General features: G+C 41.8%; 1 protein-coding gene and 1 pseudogene across 2 annotated transcripts; both read right to left on the reverse strand.

Moving 5' to 3' along the window:
- Positions 1 to 8,676: 8,676 nt before the first annotated feature.
- On the reverse strand, positions 8,677 to 21,600 carry LOC139473356 (vacuolar-sorting protein SNF8-like). 2 transcript variants are annotated; one of them, XM_071255892.1, is made up of 8 exons: positions 21,475 to 21,600; positions 17,304 to 17,354; positions 15,549 to 15,687; positions 14,987 to 15,091; positions 14,371 to 14,443; positions 12,931 to 13,072; positions 11,116 to 11,190; positions 8,677 to 9,673 (listed from the first exon to the last, which is right to left on the reverse strand). In XM_071255892.1, exons 1-8 carry the CDS (start codon positions 21,526 to 21,528, stop codon positions 9,641 to 9,643), a joined length of 672 nt encoding a protein of 223 aa, XP_071111993.1. In that variant the 5' UTR covers positions 21,529 to 21,600; the 3' UTR covers positions 8,677 to 9,640. The 2 variants fall into 2 exon arrangements, with proteins under 2 accessions (XP_071111993.1, XP_071111992.1); XM_071255891.1 differs by having other exon boundaries at positions 8,677 to 10,143.
- Positions 15,841 to 17,028, reverse strand: LOC139473302 (uncharacterized; annotated as a pseudogene).
- Positions 21,601 to 22,394: the final 794 nt, after the last annotated feature.

The raw sequence follows: 22,394 nt of genomic DNA on the forward strand, positions 1-22,394 counted from the left end.
GAGGTTGTACTTGTTTAGCGTGGCGTTCAACGTTGAAAGACGATTTGTGGCACGAATCAACATTTACGAGAAGAATATGTTGACAGGTTTCAGGGAGGCAATAATGTTTTCTTCACGAGGTCACGTCACGATTAGAACTATGAAACATAAACCTCGTGTTTGCTACTTGCTTGCTCTTGCTCGCTCATGTCCGCTTACCTTGGTTTCAGCACTATTGTGTGGTAAATGAGGACACACGCATGTAGCAAGGCAACAAACATGCAATGAAAAGACTGTATATCCTTATATTTGAAATTTATCCTAAACTGATGATGCTAATGTTGCAGACTGCTTGTTAGTAAGTGTAAGCTCCTATACTGATGTGAAAATGGCTTCAGTGTGTATGGTTCTTATGCTGAAATATCACAACGGGGGACACCAGAAATGGGCTACACCCTTGTGAGTAGCAAACCCCGTATAATCCATGCATGGGATATAACTTTGTGTCATATTGTCGTATCAAGCGTATTCCTTGTATAAGCTACGCGTGTCATATCAATAATATTCATTGTAAAGCCCTAATCGTGTGATATCAATCAAATTCATTCTTGGTATAGCCTAAGTATCTGATACCAATCCTATTCCTGGTATAGTCTAAACATGTTGTTTCAATCCTTTTCATGTTATAGCCTATGTAAGTAATATCAATCCTAATTATGGTATAGCAGACTAATATGATCTCCACCCATTGGGCCATGCCTGGAATAACCTTGCGATGCGGCCATGTGGGAATTTGACCCATGAGACCTAAACCCCTATTTCGTATTCACACATCGTGGATGAAATACACCATCTTAGCAAATCATACATCATCTCCGAAAATATATCATGATTTTTCTTAGAGTCACAGTCATACGACTTAACAAACTGAAATAAAAAGTAATAAGAATTTAAAATCGTAAGTCGAACATCAGGACTAATATGTAAACTAAATAGATATTAAGTGGACAAATCAATGGGGAGAAGGTGGTTTGTTTAAGTTATGACATGGATACGAGCAAACCGCAGGGTGGGGGGTCGGGGGTGGGGGGGTCAGTTCAGCGTTGACTGCTCTGTTCATACGTGCTATTGATTAGCCCAATTGATCAGCCACCACGTAAACCATCATTCAACCTGACAATTCGTATAAAGAGTTTCTAACGCTGTCCATATAGAAACAGTTCACACTCGGCTAAAGCACAATTCCATATTCCCCTTGCGTTTCAACCCAATTTCCTCAAAATCAAAATCATACTGATTTGAAGATGCCGTGATCGAACTTACAGATGATTCAATTATATCAACTCTCTTGCATCACACAGGCCGCCTTGAAACGCTTCCCTACACTTTAATTAAAAATCTCAATTATCAAACAAAAATGTCAAGACCCTGTCTTTGGAGTTTGATGGGTCATCACTGGTTTATTTCACCTGTCAATAGCTTCTGCTTGATGTGATAACACCAGTGAAAAATTATACTGTCAGTTGGCCACCTCACGACTGTAAAACCGCTCTGGCTAATATCAGTTGTGGGGATAATAGGATTAGTTGTGCTTCTTATATTAGCAATTTCCCATTCAATTTCATTGTATTCTCCACTACCCTTTCATTAATGTTTTTTCATTGAGAAAATGATCATGGCTTCCTGTAAACAGCATCATTAATAGTATTTGTGTGTTTAATCATTAAAACACTTCTAGTATCCTTCATCATAATGTAGAGCATCACTGTTATGACGTTATGGACAAGGGATACAGTGTTTTATAGTTTATAGTGTTTTATACTACACAGAGTGAGTGAGTAGAAAGACACACTGTGGACAGAATAAAACCCACCTACAGAAAGTGGGTGAATAGGACAAAATCCACCTCCAGAGACTGGGTGAATAAGATTAAACAGATCTCCAGAGAGTGAGCGAATAGGATAAAACCAACTTTCAGAGAGTGAGTGAATGGGATAAAAACCACTTCCAGAGGGTGAGTGGATAAGATAAAATCACATCTAGTGAGTGAGTTAATGGGATAAAATCCACTTCCAGTGAGTGAATGAGTGGAATAAAACCAACCTCCAGAGAGTGGGTGAATGGGATAAAACCACCTCCAGAGGGGGTGTGAGTAGAATAATGAAACCTCCAGAGGTTGAGTGAGTGGGTGGAATAAAACATACCTCCAGAGAGTGAGCGAATAGGATAAAATCACGTCCAGAGGTTGAGTGAGTAGAATAATGAAACCTCCAGAGGTTGTGTGAGTAGAATAATGAAACCTCAAGAGGGTGTGTGAGTAGAATAATGAAACCTCCAGAGGTTGAGTGAGTGGGTGGAATAAAACATACCTCCAGAGAGTGAGCGAATAGGATAAAATCACGTCCAGAGGTTGAGTGAGTAGAATAATGAAACCTCCAGAGGTTGAGTGAGTAGAATAATGAAACCTCCAGAGGGTGTGTGAGTAGAATAATGAAACCTCCAGAGGGTGTGTGAGTAGAATAATGAAACCTCCAGAGGGTGAGTGAGTAGAATAATGAAACCTCCAGAGGTTGAGTGAGTAGAATAATGAAACCTCCAGAGGGTGTGTGAGTAGAATAATGAAACCTCCAGAGGTTGAGTGAGTGAGTGGGATAAAACATACCTCCAGAGAGTGGGTGAATGGGATAAAACCACCTCCAGAGGGTGTGTGAGTAGAATAATGAAACCTCCAGAGGGTGTGTGAGTAGAATAATGAAACCTCCAATGGGTGAGTGAGTAGAATAATGAAACCTCCAGAGGTTGAGTGAGTGAGTGGGATAAAACATACCTCCAGAGAGTGGGTGAATGGGATAAAACCACCTCCAGAGGGGGTGTGAGTAGAATAATGAAACCTCCAGAGGGTGAGTGAGTAGAATAATGAAACCTCCAGAGGGTGTGTGAGTAGAATAATGAAACCTCAAGAGGGTGTGTGAGTAGAATAATGAAACCTCCAGAGGTTGAGTGAGTGGGTGGAATAAAACATACCTCCAGAGAGTGAGCGAATAGGATAAAATCACGTCCAGAGGGTGATTGAGTGGGACAAACCCCAGTTCCAGAGAGTGAGTGGGATAAAAGCCACCTTCAAAAACTTGGTGAGTAGGATAAAACACCCCAAGCGATTGTGAATGCTATAAAAGCCAACCTTCTAGGTGTGAATAAGATAAAACATCACCTCAAGCGGAATGGTGTCAATTCGATTCCCGTGGAAGCATTTGGCACGTGACAACCAGAAGCAGGGTTATCACATTCACATGGTGACAGCGGCGTAAAGCAACTTCACTCACACAAAGTTGCTCACTTGGGGTAACCAAACAAAATTCTAACGTCGCTGTGTGGCGAGAGGTTGTCGCGTACTCCCTAGAGGTACCCAAACAACATTCACTCACTCACTCACTCACACGAACGTCGCTGTGTGGCGAGAGGTTGTCGCGTACTCCTTAGAGGTAACCAAATAACATTCACTCACTCACTCGCACGAACGTCGCTGTGTGGTGAGAGGTTGTCGCGTACCCGCTAGTGGTAACCAAACAACATTCACTCACTCACTCACTCGCACGAACGTCGCTGTGTGGCGAGAGGTTGTCGCGTACTCCCTAGAGGTAACCAAACAACATTCACTCACTCACTTACTCACTAACACGAACGTCGCTATGTGGCGAGAGGTTATCGAGTACTCCCTAGAAGTAACCAAACAATATTCACTCACTCACACGAAGATGTTCCCTAGGGGTAACCAAACAGCATTCATTCACTCACTCACTCACTAACACGAACGTCGCTATGTGGCGAGAGGTTATCGAGTACTCCCTAGAAGTAACCAAACAACATTCACTCACTCACACGAAGATGTTCCCTAGGGGTAACCAAACAGCATTCGAATGTCGCTGTGTGGTGAGAGGTTATCGCGTACTCCCTAGAGGGAACCAAACAACTTTCACTCACTCACTCACACGAACGTCGCTGTGTGGCGAGAGGTAATTGCGTACTCCCTAGAGGTAACCAAACAACATTCACTCACTCACTCACACGAACGTCGCTGTGTGGCGAGAGGTAATCGCGTACTCCCTAGGGGTAACCAAACGACATAAAGACGATTACATTCAGTGACCTTGACAATACCAGTGTGACAGATACTCATGGTTGACTTACCAGGCATTTAACGACAGCTTTGAGAGACGTGTTCGATGTCGTTAAATCCAAACCTTAAGGAGCCATAACACTGAACCCTGAACAAGTTCACATCGGTAACTCCTCATTAAATGGCCGAGTACAAGACTAGGTGGACAGAACCCTCATTGCCTCCCCAGCTTTAATGCTAAAAACACAAGTGGGGTTTCGGGTAAGAATATTGGTGTGTGCGGGTCATTTACTTGTCCAACGTCACCTATGCCTGGTATGGCCAGTGCATGTGATATCATTCCTGTCCTGGTATGGCCAGTGCATGTGATATCATTCCTGTCCTGGTATGGCCCGTGTATGTGATATCATTCCTGTCCTGGTATGGCCCGTGTATGTGATATCATTCCTGTCCTGGTATGGCCAGAGCATGTGATATCATTCCTGTTCTGGTATGGCCAGTGCATACGATATCATTCCTCTCCTGGTTTGGCAAGGGTATGTGATATCATTCCTGTCCTGGTATGACCAGTGCATGTGATATCATTCCTGTCCTGGTATGGCTAGTGTATCGGATATCATTCCTGTCCTGGTATGGCCCGTGTATGTGACATCATTCCTGTCCTGGTTTGGCCAGGGTAAGTGATATCATTCCTGTCCTTGTATGGCCCGTGTATGTGATATCATTCCTGTCCTGGTATGGCCAGTGCATGTGATATCATTCCTGTCCTGGTTTGGCCAGGGTATGTGATATCATTCCTGTCCTGGTATGACCAGTGCATGTGATATCATTCCTGTCCTGGTTTGGCCAGGGTATGTGATATCATTCCTGTTCTAGTATGGCCACTGTATGTGATATCGTTCCTGTCCTGGTTTGGCCAGGGTATGTGATATCATTCCTGTCCTGGTATGGCCACTGTATGTGATATCATTCCTGTCCTGGTATGGCCCACCTAGCTCTTGCCTAGAGGTGAAACACACAGTTTGTAAGGGATAACACAGTGCATAGATGTGACCACCTCATCCCTTGAGGTGAAACACACAGTTTGTTAGGCATACAGTGTTTAGATGTGACCACTTCATCCCAAGTGGTGAAAAACACAGTTTGTGAGGGATACAGTGTATAGATGTGATCCCAGTCTTTCCTTAGTGCATCGCCCTCAAGGGCCATTACTGGTCTGCTACGCAAGTCAGACTTTTGTATGAGAACAATCAGTGTTTTGATGAGCACATTGGGACGTGAATGTCATCACCAGTGTACTAACAGTTGACAATAGCCAGGGATGAAACTACCTTGATTGCATCTCGCAATGACTGTCACCGATAAACCTAGGTACACAACTGGGTGTCTCCATATTGCTTTCTCAGCGAGTCCTTTGTAGATGGACCTCATTCTGTGACCGCCTCATCCTGTACCTTGACTACAAACACCGCGGGTTTAAAACAAGAACACTTTCTCTCACTTCGGCTCGTTGTAACAAAACGGAGGCGCGAGTTGTCTCAGATCTGGAAATGACGACGGCGTGGAAGGAAAGCATCCATCAACTTTAGATGGGGATGCTGACACAGCGCTTCCTGCCAGGTGCATTATATCTTCATTCCGTCTTAGGATAAATACCTGGACCCATTCGCTACCATATCTGCATAGCCCTCTTCGGTAACCCCCCTCAAGGTTTCCCTCGCTCATGAGTCGACTAGTGAGGATCAGGTGGTACAACCTGACTGAATGTCATTCACTCATTCCAATAAAATGTGGATTCGGTGGTCACAATGGTGACAAGGTACGGCCACTGGTGAGGTGAAGGTCCAGCTTAAAAGTATCCAGCGTGGTGACTGGATGTACTGAAGCGGTTTACCTCATAAATACAGCTTGTGTGTCGTCGACAATTTCCCTGCTTATGTCAGTGTTACACAGTTTAACGCAATATTTAAGTCATGAGGCGCTGAAGAACTTATGTTCCTTCAAATCCTGTAAACCATTGTATTTTTTCATCTGAATATTCTACAATTGTATCTAGCATTATTTACGTATGTCACCTTCGCAGCGTTCAGAATAATTTTCTTTCTGAAAGGCGCTTGCAGACAGGGTGTATTAACGTGCTGAAGTCTGAGGTCTATGATGTCTTGACTATAGACGTACCTATATGATGGAATGTGATAGAGGAGTTGCGTGTCGCCAGTACATTCTCTGGCTCCAACTCTGTTACAACTGCAGTATAGAAGGAGGTATTGAGGGCTGATACCCAAGACCTACTGCCGAGCTCGATTAAGATAGAATAGGAGATATCGTGAACCCTGAGTGTGGTAACGCTCACCTTAACAACCCCCCTTCCCCTTCCCTCCTCCCATGCCGTCTAGGACCCACACATCACTTCAACAGAACACCATGAGTGACACAGGACTCTCTAGGGCGCGCCTTACAGAGACATACTGTGTTTAATTACATGCTGCAGAACATACACAGTGCGTGCACTGTAGCTGTGCACTGACACGTAAGTCAACAGCTTAAACTGCATTGTTTTTGTTCCTGGAAAAAAGTTCGAGTTATTCGGGGTTCGAGACATGAAGGGAATCGTATGCTTAATGTAGATATTTGGGACTCCCAAATGAGTTCGAGACAACAGGGAATTCGACACATTCAAGTTTCACACCACGAACGAAGTTCGACTGTATATGGAGCTTTTTCGTAATTTGGTGAAAATCCCGTTAGTCGCTGTGGACGTGGCCGAGTGAGTGTTATCGTGCCCCGATTGCTAAGGGTGTTGCTCATGTGTTCAATCATAGGTTGTCCTTGCCCAAGTTCGGTCATTTACGGGACGATGTCATCGCTGAATTCAGCGAGAAACCACTATGCTGTGTCACATGTGACAAGCAGCATTCACTGACTCCAAGTTATAGACATCTAAAACGTTATAAATTTATTGTCTAAAACTAGTTTGGGTTCCCAGAATACATGTACATTAGATGTATTTCATGACAAATAAAAAAAGAACAAACTTGAAAATTACTGAAACGAAAAACTCGTTCTTCCAATATTGAATAATCTCCTTAAAAGACACTTCAGCGTGATACAATCGATCCCCTCATGGCCCAAGCCAACGTGGGTTTAACTTCAGTTTTGTTCTCTTTGGCTGTGCTTGGGTCTAGATTGACAATGTTATATAAGAAATCAATTTCCGTTCGAAGTTTCATTCAGTATCAAGCATTCCCTTCTCAAAGCGAGCGATTGAACATCTGGTGCCCCGAGGTCTTTTTGCAAGTTCACTTTTGACATAAGCCAATCCTTATCAAAGCTATGACCTAAAACTAATAAGACCAAAGTTGTTAAAATAGGTACTTCGCGATCTCAGGCTGACTCTATTTTTGAAAAAGATAGTGGCAAGGTTCACAACTTTTGTTCAAGTATTAGGCACATGGAAATCGAAGATACGCGTCATGGTGACGGAGATTTCAAATTTTTCTGATGGCGATGCTGACGCAGCTATGTGTTTGTATGGTGGTAAAGATGTTGGTTCCACGACTGAGGTGGTATCACTTGGCGTGTTCGAGTAGAATGTTGATTCATTTCATCTGCTCAGCACACACTCTTTTAATGCTGAACAGCATTGCCCCGGTGTCCCTTGGTTCTAGCAATGAGCAGTTCAACCCCAGACAGGAACAGTGTTGCCCCGGTGTCCCTTGGTTCTAGCAATGAGCAGTTCAACCCCAGACAGGAACAGCATTGTCCCGGTGTCCCTTGGTTCTAGCAATGAGCAGTTCCACCCCAGACAGGAACAGCATTGCCCCTGTGTCCCTTGGTTCTAGCAATGAGCAGTTCAACCCCAGACAGGAACAGCATTGCCCCGGTGTCCCTTGGTTCTAGCAATGAGCAGGTCAACTGGTACCAGTTTCTCAGTCATATTTGCTAAAATCTTATTTGTTAGAGATTGTACCGAAGCGTAAACTCAGGCCTCACGCCAAACTAAACCGAGAAGCAAAAGAAACCATACCATTAGTTGATTTTATCATATGTATGATTTTCATTTGAAAATATCCTAAGTTGTGGATGTTATATAAAGATGAACTATAATAGCGTTTGGTCAGCTCTCAAATAATACTTCTACGTCTTGTTCTAAATATGATTTTGTTTAAAACTTTTAAAATTTCACAAAATAATTCGGGGGTGGGGGTGAAACGCAGTCCGCCAAATCAAGCATCGAGACCCCACTACCTCAGACGGGGCATCATGAGTAGGAAGTGGAGCCAGCAGCTATAGACCCATTTTCACACTGATAAGGGTTACTATGTTCTCAGATCGTATATCTGAGGTGAACTCTTTGGACCCAGTGGTCTGTCGAAGTTGCTTTCCTTATCGGTGCACGGATCCGCTGGATTTGGGTACAGAGTTCCCCTGACTGAGGTCTGTCTTCCCCGCACATTAAACCGAAGCGACATACAACATTCACACTATGTAACATTGTCCTCCTCACACGGGCAGTGATGAGTCATCTTCGTACACCAGACGTCAGGGGAAAGATAACACAATATATTTCATAGCTGTGTAATAAATAATTTATTACTTAATCATGGGAGAAACCAACACAGGGTGTCATGTAACTGTCACAACAAGCTTCAGTGAATGACTAGATATTCTACACTGGGACATCTTTGCCCCTTCTGATATTCAGACGATAATTATTTTCTTTACCCAGATTAAGGCGCCGGTCCCCCTGATGAAAGTAAAACATTCGACGAATATACACCGTAAGGGCATATATGACATTTATCGTACCAACAAACTTTACTCAAATAACTCAAAATATACTCTAACAACATCTACACGGAAATACAGTGCGAAAACATTTATTTTATTAGAAGTACACCAAAAACCTCAACACTTATTCCACGTTCATGATTAGGCGGCAAATGTATACTCACTCAAGTACATAATTAACCCTTGAAACACTGAATACCAAGTCTCCATGTACAGTTGAATCACAGTACGTGCGAGACATATTTTACAGGCGCTTCAGGTTCTAATAAGTCGATCTCCACAAGCATGGCTTTTGTTATTCCCGTGGTATTAAGGGGTTACATTGCATTAGAAGTTGGACCATAAGGTCTTTGAATCATGGTAAACAGATAATATATAGCATGAACTGAAATTCCGAAAATACTCAATTTTGCTTTCAGTACAAACAGAAACTGTGGTCAGCTTAATACCAGACAGTATGTTTGTTTGAGAATTATCTTCGTCTTCACTGCAAGGGAATAGGCAGGGGAATACTCGTACAACTCAACACATAAAATAAATCATTAACTATCCATCTAAAAAATAAAATACTGAAAGTTAAACACAACTGAGATGTATTCTTCGTCAGGCAAGGGAGTTTACTGACTGTAAAAGTCCAGTTTCCACCCTTGTCAAACTTGGCTGGAATTTCTGGGCTTGATCGGCTGTTATGAGTTATGTCCCTTCTATGTCCCTCCTACTGACAAATCAGATTCCACCACACTGGCATATACTTCAAACAAAATTGCGGCGCCTGGTCAAGACGATCTGATCGAAAATCAAAATACAAATTGTGATAAAACTTATATTGCGAAGTGCATCAAATCATGCGGACACCTTGATTAAAAACATGCAAGGATATTGAAAAATATCTGTTGACATCGAGAACTGGATGATGATTACGCAAATTTGACTGGACTATGCATAGACTCGTAAGTCCAGCCGCAACATAACTCCCTAATTCCAGCCTAGTTTTATAGTCAATTGCTGGGCAGGTTGCACTCTTGTCTGTCTGTCTGTCTGTCTGTCTGTCTGGTTTCCAACAAAGACTCAACATTCTGCATACACTTAAGAGATCCAAGTGTCAGTTTTCTATTTGTAACATGGCACGTTTCCTCCACATCTTCAATTTGTGATCATGTGGCAGTGCACGCTGGGAAGAGACTAGGAAACCAGAAGTGGCGCTCGCCCCCAGGGAAATCATCCACCCAGGCCAACCCCTCCTTCACCATGAAGTCCTGTCACAGAAAAAAGGAGGGGCACTGTTTAGTCAATTAGGAGATTAAAAGTTGATCACTTTTCAGAAATGCAGATGTAATTGAGTACTCAGGGCCTGGACTTCTGGACAGAGTTTCAAATGCAAAACTATTTGATTTTTGCAAATCTGAAAACCCATAATATTTGTTGTCCTTGAACATACAGAAAGGTACCAGTAACCTTCCATATCACTCTTTTTCTACATGTACTAAAACAGTTGGAATGCTATGACATCACTGTATTAGCATTGCTTATGTTTCATGACAATTGCATCAACAAAATGGGGGTCTTTGATAAATAGGATTAAACTAAAATATTACAATGATTATGATGAGTATATTATAAAGCCTTGCAAAATGTCATTTATGAACATGTCTACAGTAATAGGGTTATGTGGTACAACAGTCACACTGGTTTACAGTACCAGGAATCTGCAGGGCCACAGTCACACAGGTTCACAGTAATAGGGTTCTTTGGTGCCACAGTCACACAGGTTCACAATAATAGGGTTCTTTGGGGCCACAGTCACACAGGTTCACAATAATAGGGTTCTTTGGGGCCACAGTCACACAGGTTCACAGTAATAGCAGTCTTTGGGGCCACAGTTACACAGGTTCACAGTAATAGGAGTTTGTTGGGCCACAGTCACACAGGTTCACAGTAATAGCAGTCTTTGGGGCCACAGTCAAAGGATTCTTTGGGGCCACAGTCACACAGGTTCACAGTAATAGGGTTCTTTGGGGCCACAGTCACACAGGTTCACAGTAATAGGGTTCTTTGGGGCCACAGTGACACAGGTTCACAGTAATAGGGTTCTTTGGGGCCACAGTGACACGGGTTCACAGTAATAGGGTTCTTTGGGCCACAGTCACACAGTAACATTAGACTGTGGGATCAAAATTAAAGGTTTCCGGCCACTCCCGTTAATCACCCCCTGCTACCCACATACATACCAGCGCCCGCCGAGCTCGTTCCTCCTCCCACTTCAACTCCTTCTCCAGCTGACTCTTGGTCACGTAGCCTCTTGTCTGCAACATCACAGTGACACAGGTGACAGTCATATAGCTGGGTTAATAGAGATACACAAAACGGACAATTCGATATCATGAATAAAGTATTTGCGCTGCCACCATAGATCACATCCTTGTCAACATCCTAGAAAAGAAGCCAATGACATACTGACTGTAGATTCCTTAAAGGGCAAGTTCACACGAAAACAAACCTATTTTTCTTGTACTTTTTCATCATGAAAAGTATTTACCTAGTAGTTTCAGAGGCCAAACAATAAAAATATCACAAGTATCTAATTTATTTTATTCACAAAATCGGTTCATATTTTTCACATTTCCCGAGAGTTCTATTTCCATAATAAACACACCATGGCTTATGCCCCTTGCAATATGACGTCATTGGTGCCAATTGATAAAGGAATGATGTCATAAGACTTTATTAGACTCGTTTCACGTGGTGTATGTAGAGGTGTGTGGTTCTATCTTCTCAGATTTGCAGCCTATTGTTTTGTACGGTGTTCAAGATACAACAGGTGATGTGGGTCCTCTCTTGTTTCCACTTGATTTTCATTGTTTCCATACCGAGAAGCTTGCTCGTTTTGGTTCAAAAGCGTATGGTTTTGCAATTTCTTGAAGGTGTCAAGGGAACTTCTTCGGACCAGGCAATGTATCGGATGCCATGTTGTCTCACCATAAACTGGTACTTGATATCTTTTGCGTTATGACAAGACAGGGACCCAGTTAAAATGGCACCAATTACGTCATAATCTAAGGGGGATAACTCAGGCCTGTCTCAATGGAGACCTTTGTCTTCAACAGGAGGAGCTGACATAGTCGGTTTGTCACATTCTACCACCATCAACCAAGAAGTCAGGGGTGTTGTGACATCAATGGAGACCTTTGTCTTCAAAAGGAGGAGCCGACATAGTCGATTTGTCGACATTCTACCACCACCAACCAAGAAGTCAGGGGTGTTGTGACATCAGTGGAGACCTTAGTCTTCAAAAGGAGGAGCTGACATAGTCGGTTTGTCACATTCTACCACCACCAACCAAGAAGTCAGGGGTGTTGTGACATCAGTGGAGACCTTAGTCTTCAACAGGAGGAGCCGACATAGCTTGTTTGTCACATTCTACCACCACCAACCAAGAAGTCAGGGGTGTTGTGACATCAGTGGAGACCTTAGTCTTCAAAAGGAGGAGCCGACATAGTCGGTTTGTCAACATTCTACCACCACCAACCAAGAAGTCAGGGGTGTTGTGACATCAGTGGAGACCTATGTTTTCAACAGGAGGAGCCGACATAGCTTGTTTGTCACATTCTACCACCATCAACCAAGAAGTCAGGGGTGTTGTGACATCAAAGGAGACCTATGTCTTCAACAGGAGGAGCTGACATAGCTTGTTTGTCACATTCTACCACCACCAACCAAGAAGGCAGTGAGGACCTATGTCATGAAATCCTGTCTTGAATATATTGCTTCACAAGTTGACACTAAGCAACACATAAGTCAAATTAGTATTTGAAGTTGCCTACCAGTTGGACTTGAGAAAGAAGCATATTTTCTTTAGTTATGATGAGGTCATCAATTAAATCATGGTTTAAAGTTGAATAAAAAGAAAAAAGTTTAAATTACAATGTTTTTTAAAAATCATGGTCTAAGTGTAGAATTGATACCCCTGGACAATCAATCAGAATGCAGGATTCTTAAAGGTCATGTAATAGCAACAATAACTACTTAACAATCAATATATGTACCTGGGCTTGTGTGAGGAGAGTGGTGTGATCCATGGTTAGCTCCCCTGGCACAGACTGAATCATGAACGTTGTGCCCATCGGAATTACAGTGAAACCATTGCCCAAGATCTTCAGTTTCTTGATGGCTCTCAGGAGGTCATCTCTACAACATACCATGGATGTCAGTCAGACCTGGATGTCAGACCCTGGATGTCAGACACTGGATGTCAGACACTGGATGTCAGGCTCTGACAGGCTCTCAATGTATTTACAGCAGAAAAACATCACAAATATTACCTAAATAGATTATTATTATTATCATTATCATGATAATAAAAAAAACCTAAAAACATACCCCAAAACACTGAAACCTCTTGAAATTTGCTCTCAACTGCAGTGTGATAGTTTTCAATAGTAATGTGACCTGTGACTACTGTAACATTAAGAGACTTGGTTGGCTGCTCACCCTGAATTGACATGCGACTATTATCAAAGAGAACTGAAAGTGAATTGTAGGGCTGCAACGAATAAACTATGAGGCGAATACGATACGTATCACTAATATAGGGTAACGAATATGAATATTTATTCATGAATACAGCAACAGGACATCATGTTGAGTAATTATGTATTATATTCACTGAAACAATAACAAAATAAATTATCTGACATGGTTTGACTTTGTTATCATATTATACATTTATATACTGCACTTATCCAGGTACTAGTATCTGCTAAAATGCAACAATTACCAGTGACCTAATTACTGTCAAATTAAATATTTAACAGTCGTGTCTTTGAAGAAATCTATGTATGCATAGAATTAGTTCTTATGGGTATTTTAAGTAAAAACCACTTTTTTATGTTTTTTTGTAATATTTGATTTTTGTGACCAGGAATAATGAATTCAATTCATGAAGTAATAGGGTTCAATTCATCGAATACATGAGTGAATCATAACAGCCCTAGTGAATTGATCTGTTTAGGTGATTACCTAACTGTTTAGCTGATTATCTATCATTTGAAATTGACCACAGAACAATAGATTTAAATCCATGAAATACTTCACAAGTTTCTTAAGCTACAATAAAACATGCATGAAATACTTATACCCCTGCCATTATAACATGTCCGGTTTTGTGCAAGGCAAGAAATATTGTACGGTTTTTAAGATCTGCTCCGGAAACAAACACTACATATGTTCTGTGACTATGTGTTTAACATATCCACAAACACATATATCCATAACACCAAGCCAAAGTTCCCCTTCCTGTGATACTGATGGAAGTGATAATAGTTGCCCCACACCATGCTCACTCCTCACTCCTCACTCCTGTGTGTGTGTGTGTGAGTGTGTGAGTGTGCGTGTGCGTGTGTTCATGTGTGTTCGTGCGTATGCCTGTTTGTGGTTGTGCGGATTTGTGTGAACTTACTCTGTGAACTCTGTGTGTGTGAACTTACATACTAATGTCTTGTGTGTGTCGTCCTCGTGATGCTTCCACCCTCTCACGCAGTTCCTCGATGCTCACCAGGCCTGGAAAATATGGTACACAACAGAGATCACTTTGGCGCCTCTCTCTCACATTGATAAGCAAACGTTACACCTCATTACATCTACATCATCAAATTTCAAATAGCAGTGTTTGAAGTCTTGAATCAAAGTTACTTGGACAACAAATTAGCCAAAGCCTTGCCCCCTTTAATTATTTCAATTGGTTATGACTTTGGCAGCCATGGACACACTCATCAAATTATGACATAAAATCTTTCTCATTATCATGATTATTGTGTGGTCATCTACATCACCATCTTCATGCTGTCTAAACGATAATGTTTGGTTTGTCTGGTTAATAAATATTTCTTTATATTATTTATTAGTTTTAGGAACGTCAATTTGTTCTTATTCTATTGGGAGAGGTATCTTTCCTTGCCTACAACATATGCCATGGATGATCGCAAGTTTTCCATCTTTTGCTAAAAATTGAATTTGTAACTTTGAACATCAGACTGACAAGACATATTGGACAAGACATATGGATCACATTGCTCTCATATTCAGGTTGATAAATTGACTCACCCCCATTTCTGTGACTTGTGGCCAAACAGACTTCAACAATCTGCACCCCCAGTTCATAATAGAAATCTCCGACGCCCAGCATCTCTGCCCAGAAACCCTTGCTGGCTGTAATGTGACAAACATGTCAGATATACTCACTATAGCCCCACACAGACTGACACTATACATCATGACATACACAAACCCTTGCTGGCTGTAATGTGACAAACATGTCAGATATACTCACAATAGCCCCACACAGACTGACACTATACATCATGACATACACAAACCCTTGCTGGCTGTGATGTGACAAACATGTCAGATATACTCACAATAGCCCCACACAGACTGACACTATACATCATGACATACACAAACCCTTGCTGGCTGTAATGTGACAAACATGTCAGATATACTCACAATAGCCCCACACAGACTGACACTATACATCATGACATACACAAACCCTTGCTGGCTGTGATGTGACAAACATGTCAGATATACTCACAATAGCCTGGAACTGTAGACTGAACCCGCTCACTCACTCACTCACTCACTCACACAGCAAGCTAGTACTCACATGCCAGAGGGTCAACACCTATAGAGGCACACATCTCCTGGAACTGTAGACGGAACTCAGGGTCCTTCTTGATGTCACCTTTGTGCTTCGTGGCAAAGTCCTCCAGATTCTTTTTGAACATTTCCATTTGACTTGCCATCTGACATATACAGGGTATGTGAGGACATATTTCAATTTCTTTAAGCTTTACTATATTTATCATAAACTTCATTTGAAACATTCAGGGTTGTAGTGAAAGTTTCATGTCACCAAGAAAGTTGTTTCATGAATATTTAATTCAGACATTCATAATTCAGGTCATAATCATATTGCAGGGTCTAGTCATCATGTTGCAGGGTCTAGTCATCATGTTGCAGGGTCTGGTCATCATGTTGCAGGGTCTAGTCATCATGCTGCAGGGTCTAGTCATCATGTTGCAGGGTCTAGTCATCATGTTGCAGGGTCTAGTCATCATGTTGCAGGGTCTAGCCATCATGTTGCAGGGTCTAGCCATCATGTTGCAGGGTCTAGTCATCATGTTGCAGGGTCTAGTCATCATGTTGCAGGGTCTAGCCATCATGCTGCAGGGTCTAGTCATCATGTTGCAGGGTCTAGTCATCATGTTGCAGGGTCTACTCATCATGTTGCAGGGTCTAGCCATCATGTTGCAGGGTCTAGTCATCATGTTGCAGGGTCTAGTCATCATGTTGCAGGGTCTAGCCATCATTCTGCAGGGTCTAGCCATCATGTTGCAGGGTCTAGCCATCATGTTGCAGGGTCTACTCATCATGTTGCAGGGTCTAGCCACCATGTTGCAGGGTCTACTCATTATGTTGCAGGGTCTAGCCATCATGTTGCAGGGTCTAGTCATTATGTTTCAGGGTCTAGTTATCATGTTACAGGGTCTGGTCATCATGTTGCAGGGTCTGGTCATCATGTTGCAGGGTCTGGTCATCATGCTGCAGGGTCTACTCATTATGTTGCAGGGTCTAGCCATCATGTTGCAGGGTCTAGTCATCATGTTACAGGGTCTGGTCATCATGTTGCAGGGTCTGGTCATCATGTTGCAGGGTCTGGTCATCATGTTGCAGGGTCTAGTCATCATGTTGCAGGGTCTGGTCATCATGTTGCAGGGTCTACTCATCATGTTGCAGGGTCTTGTCATCATGTTGCAGGGTCTAGTCATCATGTTGCAGGGTCTGGTCATCATGTTGCAGGGTCTAGTCATCATGTTGCAGGGTCTGGTCATCATGTTGCAGGGTCTGGTCATCATGTTGCAGGGTCTGGTCATCATGTTGCAGGTTCTCCTCATCATGTTGCAGGGCCTACTCATCATGTTGCAGGGTCTAGCCATCATGTTGCAGGGTCTAGTCATCATATTGCAGGGTCTAGTTATCATGTTGCAGGGTCTAGTCATCATGTTGCAGGGTCTAGTCATCATCTTGCAGGGTCTAGTCATCATCTTGCAGGGTCTAGTCATTATGTTGCAGGGCCTACTCATCGTGCTTCTTGTTCTATTGCATACTGATCGTACAAATGGTGAACATAAGTACTGTCACAGTTTCACAATATTAAATGCTTTAATTAATAAATGTTCAACAAGTCTGTTGCCATGTGACATGAACATGGACATAACCATGATAACTCGTGCTGACATCTGCTATTAACAGACTGCTGTCTATAATGGTCTAACATCGTCTAAAACTAGACTATATGCATAAAACCATCACCCACAAAGAAACTGGTTTAGACAGATTCTGCTGTAGGACAACATACCTGAACAACCTGGTCCTCAGCCAGCACGGACCCCTTGTCTTTGTACCTCGCCTGGGGAGAGTAAGGGAACCTGTGTCATGACATTGTCTGTGGTTATCATGGCCATAACTTATCTACCCCACTTATACATCACATTGTCTGTGGTTATCATGGCCATAACTTATCTACCCCACTTATACATCACATTGTCTGTGGTTATCATGGCCATAACTTATCTACCCCACTTATACATCACATTGTCTGTGGTTATCATGGCCATAACTTATCTACCCCACTTATACATCACATTGTCTGTGGTTATCATGGCCATAACTTATCTACCCCACTTATACATCACATTGTCTGTGGTTATCATGGCCATAACTTATCTACCCCACTTATACATCACATTGTCTGTGGTTATCATGGCCATAACTTATCTACCCCACTTATACATCACATTGTCTGTGGTTATCATGGCCATAACTTATCTACCCCACTTATACATCACATTGTCTGTGGTTATCATGGCCATAACCTATCTACCCCACTTATACATCACATTGTCTGTGGTTATCATGGCCATAACCTATCTTTCCCACTTATACATCACATTGTCTGTGGTTATCATGGCCATAACCTATCTACCCCACTTACCGGTATACATCACATTGTCTGTGGTTATCATGGCCATAACTTATCTATCCCACTTATACATCACATTGTCTGTGGTTATCATGGCCATAACCTATCTATCCCACTTATACATCACATTGTCTGTGGTTATCATGGCCATAACCTATCTATCCCACTTATATATCACATCGTCTGTGGTTATCATGGCCATAACCTATCTTTCCCACTTATACATCACATTGTCTGTGGTTATCATGGCCATAACCTATCTATCCCAATTATACATCACATTGTCTGTGGTTATCATGGCCATAACCTATCTACCCCACTTATACATCACATTGTCTGTGGTTATCATGGCCATAACTTATCTACCCCACTTATACATCACATTGTCTGTGGTTATCATGGCCATAACCTATCTATCCCACTTATACATCACATTGTCTGTGGTTATCATGGCCATAACCTATCTATCCCACTTATACATCACATTGTCTGTGGTTATCATGGCCATAACTTATCTACCCCACTTATACATCACATCGTCTGTGGTTATCATGGCCATAACCTATCTACCCCACTTATACATCACATTGTCTGTGGTTATCATGGCCATAACCTATCTTTCCCACTTATACATCACATCGTCTGTGGTTATCATGGCCATAACCTATCTACCCCACTTATACATCACATCGTCTGTGGTTATCATGGCCATAACCTATCTTTCCCACTTATACATCACATTGTCTGTGGTTATCATGGCCATAACCTATCTACCCCACTTATACATCACATTGTCTGTGGTTATCATGGCCATAACCTATCTATCCCACTTATACATCACATTGTCTGTGGTTATCATGGCCATGACCTATCTACCCCACTTATACATCACATTGTCTGTGGTTATCATGGCCATAACCTATCTTTCCCACTTATACACAACACAGGGTACAAGTTTCAGGGTTTTACACACAAATGTAAAGAATAAACACAGAAAACAAATATACCATATTCTTTGTACCTATAGCTCGTCAAGAGCAGTTCTGGGTGTCTGTTATTTCACCCATCAATCATGACCACTGTCCACATGATCACTGATTCATTCCAGACTCTAAAGTAATTATCTTAACGTACAGTACACTACACCATGTCCTTACTTTGCAGGACCCTCATATCAACTGCGAGGAACCTTAACATCAATTACTGGGGGCCCTCTGGATGGACCCCTACTTTTGTCTGTCATGGTAAAACCCTGTAATCTAGTGACAACTCACTGTTCCAGCAAGTTGGATTTACATAATTCAAGCATATGTTTTTAAATTAACCAGTTAATGATTATTCTAACACATTTACAGAGAGACAATGACTCAGGTTCTCAAATGTCCGTAGTGGGAATGTCTAGATCTACACAGGAAATGGTCACCAGTCAGTGAAGGGTATTTCCTCCCTACAAAGTTCATAAACAACTTACTGTTTTGAAAAAACAAACAGCATTAGCATGACGAATATTACATACAATCACTAAGAAGTATGATACAATATCGGACACATAACTAGGATAACACTGAGGAGTGAGTTTTAGGGATTAAATTCTGATTGACTTAGTTGGAATTAGCATTCACAACACATCAGGGTCATGTGGGAGGCCAGCCCGAAGTAATGCAGGCTAGACGTTAGATGTTTAGCATGTTGTACTTGGCGTACCCATGGACACAGGTATGGAGTGAACAAACAAAGTTTCACAGCAAATCTCACATTCTACCCATATATCATCTATTCCGGGCATGTCTAGATAATGCAGCTCTGCAAATAAGGTGACTCAGATATAACACTATTTCAGGTACATGACCCAGTGCTGCTGATGACAGCCTTATGTAGAAAGAAAGCCAAAAGTTTAGAACATTAAATCACTACTTCAGTGAAAGATAGATGTGGACACTGGTACAGTGATGATGCTTGGCGACGTATTAATGATGATAATCAGGTTGAGGACAGGAAACCCACGACTTTGCACAAGCGCCTAAACATGCCTCTGTATATCCTGGCAGCTGAGGGATGCTATTGTGCAAATCAGCATAAAGGAGTAGTGCAATTAACCAGATGCACTTTTTCAGGTTTCAGTTAGATTCGTGTGAAGGATTGAACTGACGTTACCAGCTTAAATTTATGCTTGGCAAATGAGTTCATCCAAATATCTAGAAACTTTACCAAGGGACCATAGCCGCCATCACAAATAGGGCCTAAGGACAGTAGAGGGAGGGGAAAGGGGGTGTTTGAGTTTGATTGGCAAGTGGTGCCCAATACTAAGGATCTGCATTTGATTAGCAAGTGGTGCCCAACCCTAAGGGTCGGTGTTTGATTGGCAAGTGGTGCCCAACCCTAAGGGTCGGTGTTTGATTAGCAAGTGGTGCCCAACCCTAAGGGTCTGTGTTTGATTAGCAAGTGGTGCCCAACCCTAAGGGTCTGTGTTTGATTAGCAAGTGGTGCCCAACCCTAAGGGTCTGTGTTTGATTGGCAAGTGGTGCCCAACATGAAGGGTCTGTGTTTGATTGGCAAGTGGTGCCCAACCCTAAGGGTCTGTGTTTGATTGGCAAGTGGTGCCCAACCCTAAGGGTCTGTGTTTGATTGGCAAGTGGTGCCCAACACTAAGGATCTGTGTTTGATCAGAAGGGGGGTCTAACCCTAACATAAAGGGGTGCTTGATATGAAAGGGGGATCCAAGGGCTAAGGATAGAGTTGAGGGTAACCTACCCTCATCCTAACACAATTATACCTTCGATGAGGAACATGATCTGTTAAGCGAGAGCCACAGTCAGCAGCCGGAGCTAACTAGTGCTAAATAGCAGGTAGGGAAAACCTAATTCATTAAACGTTATTGACTCTTTCAATTTGCCTCAACTTGATATTTCACGTTAAGATGTGTTATTTCGCAAGAGTTGTGTTATATTGAATTTGCAAATAAATTACATGTTTTCTTTTTCTTCTTGTGAATCATTATTACTCGTTACCCCATATTCTATATCAAAACCGGGAATACTATGTTGTAAATTTGGGGAACACAATATCAACCAAAGCCTGCGATGGTTCGTCTGACAAGTTGCTACCAAGTTTATATGTTACGTACAATAATGAGACACAGTCCTAGTTTATACATTCAAAAACATAAACTTGACAATGATATGGTTAAAATCACTATGACATTGATAAGTAAGAATTGAATCTTTATGAATTATGAACTAATGTACACGATAATTATCCTTGATTGTGAAATTGGTGGAAAAAAATTAACTGTGATCTGTGAAAAAGGTGGTCTGAATTACATGTGAACAATTATTGTGCAGCAGCATTCCCTGCCCTCTATATAAGCTGCGCTTGGTCAACTGCATTGCTGCCACATAGACAATTTGATAAATGAGTGAACTTAGGGTTCTGAAAAATGTTCAATGTTGAACAACACTCATCAGAAAAATGTAAATTCTGAGGCCTATCACAGTGTGTAATGTGACATCTAAACCTCGAAATATACTGTAGTGTACTCATGGATTACCTCTGCGAGGTTTTTGTTTTTGATGGCAGCTATTCCGGGTCCCCGCCGACGCATGGTTACAGTGGAAATTGGTTTCTAATGACGGAAAAATTGTTCTGTCAGTGCTGCAGCCAGCAGTCAATCTTTGCTACCGGAAAAAGGAAGCAACTGATTTATCAAAGGTAGACAACTCTGGTTCGTCGCAGATTCCGCTGTGGGCATGTACTTGCGGCTTCGATTTTAGGCGTTCGAATCATCATATCAGAGATACATTTCATATCCATATTATAAACAAATAGGCCTATTTGCAAATAGATTTTCCCTGTTCTGGTTGAATATACTTCACGCCTTTCATTTGGAATCACTCTATTTTGGGGCGTATGGCAATGAAATTAATAAACTTTGAAAGACTTGTTTGTACATCAGACCCGATAGTATTATAGAAGTAGGTTCAGTTTTGTTCATAAACGACCACTTCTGAACTCAAAAACTTCTTTTTTAATTGCCCTACACAATCCACTTAATCATATATAACTTTTTGATTGTCATTCTAGAAGTTGGTTGTTGTCACTCCATCTTGATAACGGTGTAAGAATCTACATTGAAACGTCGCTATATGTAATAAACCAGAAGTTATTATCCATAAATGTGTATTTTCATACAAATTTTATTTGGATAAATCAACTGGAAAACATAATACATTTTATAAAATTATCTCATATAAGGCTACATATAACTGGAAATAAATGGTGGCGTAAAATCTTAGCGGCCAAACAAAGAGCCCAGGTTAAAATTGGTCCCAAGGAAGCCACGCTTGTCGTTGAGGAGACTGTATGTAATGTAATGTAATGTGTTGAATCGTAACGCGACATCTTTGGACGTTGCTCATAATGTCAACCACCTGTTTGTTTTACAGGCAATCCGTGAAGATCCGGGTTACA

This window comes from Haliotis cracherodii, unplaced genomic scaffold (genome assembly GCF_022045235.1).
Source record: "Haliotis cracherodii isolate W230 unplaced genomic scaffold, xgHalCrac1.p SCAF_28, whole genome shotgun sequence".
NCBI classification, from domain to species: domain Eukaryota; kingdom Metazoa; phylum Mollusca; class Gastropoda; order Lepetellida; family Haliotidae; genus Haliotis; species Haliotis cracherodii.

Excerpts from the sequence above, each read along its gene's own strand:
- LOC139473356 (XM_071255891.1), bottom strand. The coding sequence starts at position 21,528 with ATGCGTCGGCGGGGACCCGGAATAGCTGCCATCAAAAACAAAAACCTC. Across the intron at positions 15,688-17,303 it reads CTGAGGACCAGGTTGTTCAG|ATGGCAAGTCAAATGGAAAT; the intron begins GTATGTTGTCCT and ends TGTATATGTCAG. Across the intron at positions 15,092-15,548 it reads AGGTGTTGACCCTCTGGCAT|CCAGCAAGGGTTTCTGGGCA; the intron begins GTGAGTACTAGC and ends GTCACATTACAG.